This window comes from Dendroctonus ponderosae, unplaced genomic scaffold, assembly GCF_020466585.1.
Source record: "Dendroctonus ponderosae isolate FM_Combo_2020 unplaced genomic scaffold, Dpon_F_20191213v2 Dpon_F_20191213_5, whole genome shotgun sequence".
Taxonomy (NCBI): domain Eukaryota; kingdom Metazoa; phylum Arthropoda; class Insecta; order Coleoptera; family Curculionidae; genus Dendroctonus; species Dendroctonus ponderosae.
Window position 1 is genome coordinate 728562 of NW_026018715.1, and position 10305 is coordinate 738866.

Sequence of the window (10305 nt, forward strand, 5' to 3'; positions counted from 1 at the left end):
GGGGGCTACCGAATAGAAAAAATAAAATATTTTCTTTACTCTATGAGTTACATCTAGGCGCCTGAGACGTCATAGTCACAAAATATCCCCCCTAGGGGGTATGTTCTGTGGTCATAGTGACGTACTGACAGATACTGACTTAAAACTTATGTTTGACATGAGTGTTTTGTAATAATAATGTTCATAATTCGCGCTATTATTGATGTCGTAATGACATTTGATGCCTTGCGGTAGGTCAGGTTTTTAATCCAAACATTGAACCTTTTTCATCGGAATTTTTGGATTTTCTGATTTTGTGTGCCTTTAACGTGTTTGAGAACTGTGTAAAGTCGATTTATTGGTGTGGTATATGGTTTGAAACATCTCAAATAGTTTAGGTAAGATCTTTAGCGTAGCTTCTCGGAAATATATCGATTTAACTTTATCATTTTTATGTTATCTTTACAGCATCAAGAATATTTAGTGGTTCCCAACTGTAGAATTAGATTTTCGGGCATAAAGTAAGAGATACATAATCAAAAAGTATATATATATCGATGTATATTCAAATAGAATCTTATTTTTAAACTTCAGTGGCTGAAAAGCATATCATAAAGTTCAGTTTTATAAGCAATTTTTTTTGAACTAAACGCCAAACAATTAGCTTGGGGAGAAAACTTTTACACCAGTGCATACGGAAAAGTTTTTATTTATGGAAATTGCCAGCCACCCCTCATCAAGGAACAAGGAAGAGCAAGGCAGCATGTACTTGCCCTAGGGAAACTGTGCTACTCACATATAGTAGCACTTTTATATCACGCACATTACAATATTAGTGCGACGGACATTGAACTTTCCATTGTGGAATACCCCATGTTTTAAGCCCAGCGAGGAAAAAACTGTTAAATTAATAAACTTATATTGCTTGCGGTCTGGAGCCCAGCACTTCACCGTTTTAAGACTGAAACGTGTTGGTTTTGTAAATATATGTAAATAATATTTTAATAATAGTTGTTATGTTTAGAAGTAAAATTAAAAATCCGTAGTCCAATTCTCTTTCTATTGCGATGGACTTGCTGAACTTTAACCTAAAAATGATAAAGTTAAATCGATATATTCCCGAGAAGCTACGCTAAAGATACTGCCTAAACTATTTGAGTGGTACAAAGCATATGCCACACCAATACATTTTCTTAAAAAACGTAGATCAAAAACACGTTGGAGGTACACAAATCGAAAAATCCTAAAATGCCTAGGAGCAAAAAGTGCAGTTTTCATTAAAAAACCTGACCTGCCTCAACAACGGCGCATGCTGCACGTCACACTGATGATACAAGGTAGGATCTTTCGTCGATTTGCGTGACGTCAGTGGAAGTCACTGCGTTTCGTGATTTTTTCCTGTCTGCTAAATGTGATTCAATATAGCTTATTTAGTCTTTGTCACATTTAATTATTTTTTAATAAATCTTCTTTATAATTACAAAATGCCTTGCAGCAGCAAGTTTTAAGCTTGAAAATGAAAAGTAACAAAAATTTATTTATTTTGTAGGCTAGCATAGTTGCCAGATGTGCAATGAAGTAAAGCGTTTGCTTTTGGCAAGTAGCCCAAAAGTTCGAATTGCAAATTCTTCTCATAATCATCATTTTTGAATTGCTGAGGGCATATTTGTATCCGCACAACAAGCATTCTCCCATAGCTTGCACACGTTCTACACTGAACTTTCCAACTACCAAACGCAAAATGCTCAGATGCAGTAGCGGCTCGTGGACTGATGTAGCGGGTGTTCTGCAAAAGAAGTTCACTGAAATGTCAAATCCTTTTCGAATACCTAATATATTTTTTCAATATTATGTAACAGTAAAGTCTAAATTAATCTATTTTTTATATAACAGTACAATTCTTCGATCCTTTCTAGTTGTAAATTTGTCGATTATCATCTCATTAAATTTGTCGATTTCAGAAATAAACGTCTTTTCGATAGAAATCATGAATAGAGCTAATAAGCGATCTTCAGTCATAGAGTTGCGGAGGAAGGTCTTTAATCCGTTTTAAGGTTGAGAAGCAACGCTCGGCTTCTGCTGTGGTCACAACAACTCCAAGTTGCAACTATTTCTAGCGTTTTTTTTTTTGTTTTACTCATTGTTTCATCTAAATTATTTTTTATCAAAAATTTTAGGAGGGGTAACGCGCCATTTATTTCCCTACAGTCGCTTCTGAAATAAATAACCGACAGTTCCGTGCGGAGTCGTTCTTTTTCAATATGTGGATAAGTTGAACAGATGGTAATCAACTTGTCTTCAAGAAACTTGCCACAATACTCTCCAAATTGTTCAGAAAAAAAGAAAATGCAGCTACAAGATAATCTTTGAAAATAAATCTATCTTTGATGGAAATTGTAATCATGTCACACACTTCTAATGCTGCAACACGGTTATCGAATTTGCTATTTCCGGAACGTTTTCGTTTAGTTGGTGGTGGTTCAGTGCATATGTTTGAAACTTCGTTTACAATATCGTCAATTGTATTTCGGATATGAACAATTATCTGTTCAAAGTTATCAATGGCATGCATGACCTGTGTTGGATCTGTTTTCCTCTTCTGCAATTGATTGAATAAAATATCCACATGCATCATGCATGATGTGGTGGAAAAATGTAAGCAAAAAAACGAATTTTGGTTCTTGTAAAGTACGTTCAATGGAGTCAGCGGCACTGCAGACGGTTGCTTGAGTAAAATTTTCCATTATTTCTTCCATACAATCCATAAGTGACTCTCTGTGTTCAAATACAACATTAATTGTACGAATATTAAAATTCCAACGAGTTGCAGCGGCATGTGGTATTTTTCTTCGCACAATTTTATTTAGTACTTCTACACGTTGCGGAGAATTACTGAAAAATCCAGGAATATCTTGCAACTTTCTAAAAAAGACCCGTACTTGAGCGTTTGCAGAAGCTGCTTTGGACAAAATCAAATTGAATTGATGGACATAACAGTGTACAAAATGGGCAAAGGCATATTTTTGTTTAATTTTTGGCTGAACTCCTGCGTGTTGTCCACTCATAACTGCTGCTCCATCGTAATTCTGTGCAATTAACTTATTAGGAGAATTTCCACCTAATCGGTCTATAATGCTTAAAATATTTTCAGATAAAGTTTCAGCATAGCATTTTTCAGGATTTAGATATGTCCAAAAACGCTCAACTGGTTCTCCATCATCGCGTGAATATCTTAAAATGACCATTAGTTGAGTTTTTGCAGACACATCCGTCGTTTCATCAGCACTAACAGCCAACACCAAAGCTTTTTTAATCTCTTTGGTTATTTCTTCATGGCAAACCTCAAGTATGCAATCCAATAATTAATTTTGGATTTCTTTTGACGTACCTTTAAAAACAGACGCTTTTTGCATATGTTCACCCAAACTTGAATCAAGTTCAGCCGCAAAATTGATCAATTCACGAAATATGCCAGGGTTTTGCGAGGAATCAGATTCGTCATGACCTCGTAGTGCCAATTCAAATGCTCCGCAAAATTTAAGGCTGTTTATAATTTTTGGTAGGACATACCTATTTTGTGTCACGTTCTCGTTATGTTGCTCTAAGTTCTTCCAGTAAGGGCACTTAATTGAGATCGAATATCAACTGTCCCAAGTAAAGCCAATTCCATGGTTGTGAAGATTACTTTTTGAGTTTTCATGCTTTTTTATTTTTTCACATAGATGCACCAAATCAGTTACCCCTACCTCCGTCCATGCTTTATAGCCGCTAATTAGTAGACAAGGAAAACAAAATAAAGCATTTTTCTTATTGCAACCACAAATCCACTTATTTTTGTTATAAATTTCTTGGCGTTTATACGTTTTTCCTCTACTAACTCCACTTGCTTCTATAGTAATATCCGGCAATGGTAGACCCTTTTTATTCAATTCAATTTTCTCTTCGTAACTATACTTGAAAAATATTTTAACGTTTTTCAAAACGAAAACTACATCCATGGTGATAAAACTGACAAACTTAATTATTTTAAAAATCGCACAATCTGATAATATAAATAAATATAATCCCTGTCGCCTAACGTGGTTGTCTAACTAGAACTGTATGAACTAACTAGAAAAGTTGTGGGTTTTATCAGTGTACTGCACTACATGCAGCTCAAAGCCCCGCTTAAAATTCGGGATTTTGCCGTGGTTGCACGGAATAACGGTGACCGGCGTAGGTGTTCAAAGCAGGGCACCACCAGACTTCAAGCGGCCCAGGCAAATGCTGTTTCTGTGCCTGAAACTTAGGCAGCGAATAGTGGTCCATAGTTCCACTGATTTACTGTAAACAGTGCGCCTGATGTATCATATTATGTTATACCCGTATCCTGAAAGAAATGCATTTACCTAAGTCCTGGTTTTGAGTAGTTGGATTGTAATTTGTAAGTATAATTTTTGGCAGTTTTGCAGCTCTGCAGCTCATATGCACCAGCCGCCACTGCTCAGATGTTTGTCTGCAAGATTCCCAAACACGCCCAAACGCATTCACCCCATGATTCAATGAGTTCTTTGAATGATTCAATGAATTAATTGTTTCGTTTGGCTCTACCCGATTTCAGGAATGACACTCTGGCAACACAGCAAGCTAAAACGCTGACAATAAGAGATTTTGTAAATACTTTTTTAGAGCATTTTTCTTCGCAATAAGCCCAAATCAGGTCCCAAACGCGATTTTGAAAGCATTGAGCTATACAACAATGCAAACCATATCCTCATATAACTTTCCACTTTTGAACTATTGCCTTTTAAGTTCAATGAAAATCTGTCTAGTTTACATGCATTTTAAATGGGATCAGCTGTTCACTTTACCAAAGTGCTAACCAGTGACGTCATGTGCGCACGAAAATCGAGTTTTCGACCGATTAATATCCTACCTTGTGTTCATTGCATAGAGTAAGTAAAATAAGTAAATATTTTACTTTCTCTATGGTTCATTGTATCCTTGTTCTATGATTGTATCATGCGTCACACTAATGGTGCGAATAGTTGCTGTTATTGATTTAAAATTTTGAGGGGTTAGAAACAGGTAAGTTTTTAGTAAATCTGGGTGATGTTATCATTATCATAATCTGTTTGGGGCTCATGTACTTTATGACTGTTGGAGTTTCGCTTTCTTTTTAATTTTTCCTTAAAGAACACATAAAATAAAGCAGTTTTAGTCAAAAAATGCGGATGGTCCAAAAATTTGAAGAAAAAACACTTCCAAACATCATGTTCAAACGATTCGGTATTTATCGCTCAAAATGAGATTGCCCAGTGCCGTGTACTGTTAAATCTTGTTTTAAGAAGTAATAATCGATGATTCGATAAAAAAATATGTCTAAGCTCCACCGCAATAAAATTTTGTCAAAACTTTGGCGGGAATGTTTAGTCGATCTCTTACGATGCGCCGGCCTCCCGACGTTCGCTGGAGGCAATTTTGGTTGCACATCCGATTGGTTGGGCATCTGACGCACGCGCATTTTAATGTTGGGCGATGCGGTAGGAATCATAGACTAACTAAGTAATTTGGTAGAAATCTGTCGGAGATGGGTGTAGGCATCTCCGAACGATCGCCAAACCTATTTTGTGAGCCAAAGTCTCAGCTTCTCGTGATTTTATATTGTAATTTTAGATGTTTGAATGCAATGATTCAAGTTCGTCGAGCGATGAAGAGTTGTTTGCGGTATTCGTCGAAAGGCAAAAGCAGAAAAAAGAACATTTTTTAGAAGAGACAATTTTTAAATATACTGGTCTTCAATTTTTGGAAAATTTTCGAGTAAGCCGAGAAGTAGCTGAATTTATCGCCAAACGATTTGAAGAGTCTGAATATTTCTTTAAGCAGAGTGGTGAATTTGGCAAACTTAGTGGCTATTTTTACACAGTTGTGTTCTTGTGGTTTGCTGGTCATGAGGCAGCATCATACAGAGATGTTGCCGATAGATTTCGGATAGCAATCAGTACTCTACGAAAGATAGTTCAGAGAATGACGTATTTCTTAAGCAACTTGGCACCCGAAATAATTACATGGCCCACTTCAGATGAACGTCGGCGTATAAGAAGTCAATTTTCCTTAAATGGTTTTCCAGGCGTTGTAGGTGTAATCGATGGTTCCCATGTTAGGATCGATAAGCCATCTGAAGATCCTGATTGCTATTTAAATAGAAACGGTTTCTATTCATTGCAGGTAGTTATTTATATTGTTCGAATTTTTGTAGAGTAATATAAATAAACTAGATACTATCCAGTTTGTGTATACATATATATGTATATTTATTTGACCTTATAATTTATATTTATATTTTGGTTTTGCTGTCTAAAATCAAGACAGCAAAACCAAAATATATATGTATATATAGATTAATAAAATGCTGAAAGATCTCTTGTAGTTTCAGATTGTCTGTGATCATCGGGGCAAAATAAGGGATGTAATAATAGGATTTCCAGGCTCCGTCCACGACAGCCGAGTGTTCCGAGCATCCCCTCTATCTGAAAACCTGATAGCAAAATGTGGAGGCAATTACATTTTAGGCGACAGTGATTATCCTTGTCTAAAAAATTTGCTAACACCATATAAAGATCTTGGTAACTTAACAAGAGCCCAACAAAGATACAATGCCAAATTGTCTGAGACCCGATCTATTATCGAACATTGTTTCGGGATATTGAAGCAAAAATTTACGCAGTTAAACCACTTAAAGCTGAGGGGAGATCATGATCTTGCAAATTTCATAAGAGCATGTTGTGTTCTCCATAACTTAGCTCTTGAAGATAATTTCCCGACACTTGAAAACATAGAACTGCAACAAAGCAGAGAATCAATTCGACAAGAGCACAGTTACGACATTCAAGTGGAAGAACTGGAAGATGATAGAGACGGAGCAGAAATGAGAAATCACATAGCTAATCTTTTATTTAGTGGCTAGCTACAGTTATTGTAGGTAAATAAATAAATATAAATTGGCGATTTGTCAAATTTCGGCTTGCTCCCATTTGACCAAAAAATTTCTTTTATGGATTTTAACACCATCTGCGTAAGGATAGAACTCATTCCTTAGTACGGTTTCATAGATGAATTTCCAAATTTGAAATTCTAGAGTTCATATCGTAGGTATAACTTATCCTAAACATTAAAAACGGATTCCGAACCGCTGTTGCGTGTTGATGAATCTCAATTGAAGGACAAAATCAAAATTTTGTCTTTTTCCCATAGGAGCCCATGTAAATGAAATTATGATCGAGAAAAATCGGTCGACAGCGACATAAGATCCCATGTGAAGCAAAACATTAAATGTTTATAGCTAACAAACGAAAAGCGCTATTGGCAGGTGCTTTGCTGGATTATACCTTACTTTACTCTTGGTGGGACGTAATGACGCCATCGGTCTAAAAAACTCTAAAAAGAAACAAACTTATTAAAAGTTTGTCGTCATTACAATAAATAAGTTTGAAGACTTGAAAATTATGAGTAATTAATAAATTTACCACAAAAATCGGGCACTTGTTATATGCCTCCATACACATATACAGGGTGGCCATTTTCTGAATCTTTGTATGGGTAACTTCTACATTTTTAAAGATAGAGAATCTGTTAGATGGGCGAAATTGGGCAGAATTCGATTGCCTATTCATTATCGTTTTCAAAATTTAGGTACCCGACTTGGTTCCTGAAATATCCTGAAAAGACAAGAAATCAACACTTTTCAATTATCACTTATTCCGAATGCAAAGAAAAATAGCTGAAAGTAAAAGAAATCAATATAAACAGTATTTTATTCGTTTTGGGTCCGATAATGAACAAAGTATTAAAGTATTGCAATTGTGATGTATTTTAATGTGTGATATAATGAGGCTGTTGACGAACTGTAAAAGAAAAGGAAAATGCATGCCAAGGCTTAAAGCAGTAATAACGCTACACATAAAAACTTTTAACTAAAAACAAGATAATTTTGCTTCCTGAGCAATGATTTGTGTGTGGGTTTGTGGTTTCTATTCGAGAGTTCAAAATTCCAGACCATGTCCAGACGCCACCTGGTGGCTAAAATTCTAACTTCAAGTAATTTGACACTGTGTTTTGTTTGGTTCTAATCAACTTTACAAGCTTTTGTCGAAATAGAAACAGATCGAAAAGTGTGTAAGTGTTGTTTTATGTTATAAATGTCATTAATTCCAATAAATGAACAATTCTGACAAGCCTCAACTCTCACTCGACAACCCTTTGAATATAAAACTAACTTCTATATTTATTTAGTTTTATATTTAAAGCGACAACCAGTAACTTGACGCTTCGAAGCGCCACCATCGGTAGATGAATTCGCGAGTACGCTAGGTAAGTTCCGACGCCGGGGCCGCCTGACGGATAGGTTTTTCAGGTTTGAGGTAGTATCGCCCTTCGCGCGGACACTAGTATGTCAATTAAACTAAATTTTAATTAATTTAAATATTGCATAGCTATTATCTTTTTTAAAGTCTTGACTATTTTGTAAACTAAATAAAATATCAAGTGGTTTCTTTAATTCTTATTTTTCCTGTGGTTTTTTCATTCGATCACTTTTTCTTCATTTACCATTTCAATCAATGGACTAACATTGCTTAAATGTTTTTCAAACACCAAAGGGACACTGCGGTAAACGTGTGGAAATTAAAGATGGTTCTTTAATTGAAAAAAGTGTCTTTATTATGCAGCCTGTTTGATTTTTCTCAAGCTGCTTATCAGATGATTTATTCCAAATCATCCGCCTGTTGTTTTTCGAATAAACATTTTTGGTATTAACATAGATGCAAACAGCTGCAACGTGCTTTCGATAATAGTGTCCTTGACAGATCTATTCTGATTTAGCTAAAAAATTAATATTTTAAAATATCTATGAAATAAAACTAGCAAGTAATACAATTGAACAAGCGTGACAAAAAAATATTAATTTATCAGACTGTGAAGGCTTTCACGGCCGGCCAAATCACATTTAGAAATGTTTTTCGGGCTTTGAAGCCGTGGTCCATGGGAATTTCTTCCTGGCGTTTCGTCCACAAGTCTTAGTCGGAAAGCACGGGAGATCACTTCGCCCACTCGTCCACTGCCTCATCGCCTTTGATATTGTCCACCGCAGTTGTGGACGAAACGTCAGGAAGAAATTCGCATGGACCACGGCTTCAAAGCCCGAAAAACATTTCTAAATGTGAAAAGATAAATTTATTTATACTATTCCTTTATACCAACAATATTTCTAAATATAATTACATAAACATAATCACCTGAATTTTTAGTTTATAAATATTCTCATGGTTTTTGGTACTCTGCCCCCGGTGTCTCCCTAAACTTTTCCCGTCCGCGTTCCGACATGCGTTTTCGCCAATTTCTTCATGTACTTCACTTACGTGAAAGCTTTCTAAAATATTTTTGAATTTTGAAAAGCGTTTTGTGCGAAAAATGCGCTTTTATTATAACGATAATTTTTTTTTCAACTAAGTAGATGCATTCCTTGTCTTCTACAAGGTGATCGTGCACGTAATTTTGGATATATTTCTTTAATAGACCATATTCCGAAAACTCTTAGTATCCGATGTACAGCGTGTAAAATGATATTTGTTAATATTGCGGAAACCCCTCAGAAGATTTTAATGAAATTTTATGGACTTCGGCACTTAACAGTAATACATGTTTTGTGATAAAAATTTTATATTTAGCTTCGCCAGTGACGAGGGAACAGGTACGTCTGTAGATAATTTTAAATAAAAAAATGTTACGTCACTGATTTTTCTACAAATAAATATTATTCTTCCAGTTTCTGTTCAATTTGGAAGAGAACAGGTCTCTTTACTTTTTTTTACAACGCACCGTGTTTGAGTGAAAAAATTAAATTCGATTTATTACCCAGCGTAATCCGGTTTCTACTTAAAAAGTTGGCTCTGCATTAGTTATGGGTCAGTGATTGAAAAAAATTAATAATCGCTGTCATTTCGAGTGTTTGAGTAACTTCTTTTTGAGTTTTTTTTGTAATAAAATTGACACAATCTAAGTGCACAATTTTTCTCTTTATACTAAACCCTACTTAATTACAACCCGATTAAGCTATGCAATAAATCGATTTTAATCTATTTACTCGAAAACGGGACGTCGTAGATAAAAAGTTACCTCGGTTATTTCAGAAAACATGGGTTCCGTCTTCTTATTTTCTATCCCGCAACGCATTCTTGATGTTAAGAAGATACTAATCTCCCTTCAGCTTATAGTTGCAAAATATGTAAAACGAATTTATTAGGGCATATTTTCAATTCTCTATATTATTTCTATGATTAATTGTGTTTA

The 10305-nt window shown here is 35.3% G+C and overlaps 1 protein-coding gene across 6 annotated transcripts in view; it reads left to right on the plus strand.

The window, feature by feature from the left end:
• Positions 1–111: 111 nt before the first annotated feature.
• The window catches only part of LOC109545073 (putative nuclease HARBI1), a 10711-nt gene continuing 517 nt past the window's right edge, over positions 112–10305 (plus strand). The window contains exons 1-4 of one of the 6 annotated variants that reach the window (XM_048666688.1): positions 4298–4402; positions 5635–5778; positions 5845–6186; positions 6389–6964. In XM_048666688.1, coding sequence (XP_048522645.1) covers positions 5635–5778; positions 5845–6186; positions 6389–6925 — 1023 coding nt within the window. In that variant the 5' untranslated portion in view covers positions 4298–4402 and the 3' untranslated portion in view covers positions 6926–6964. Of the gene's footprint in view, positions 1317–1528; positions 4403–4743; positions 5047–5634; positions 6187–6388; positions 6965–10305 lie in introns of those variants that run through there. The other 5 variants (XM_019915566.2, XR_007281548.1, XM_048666687.1 and 2 more) reach the window with 5 other exon arrangements.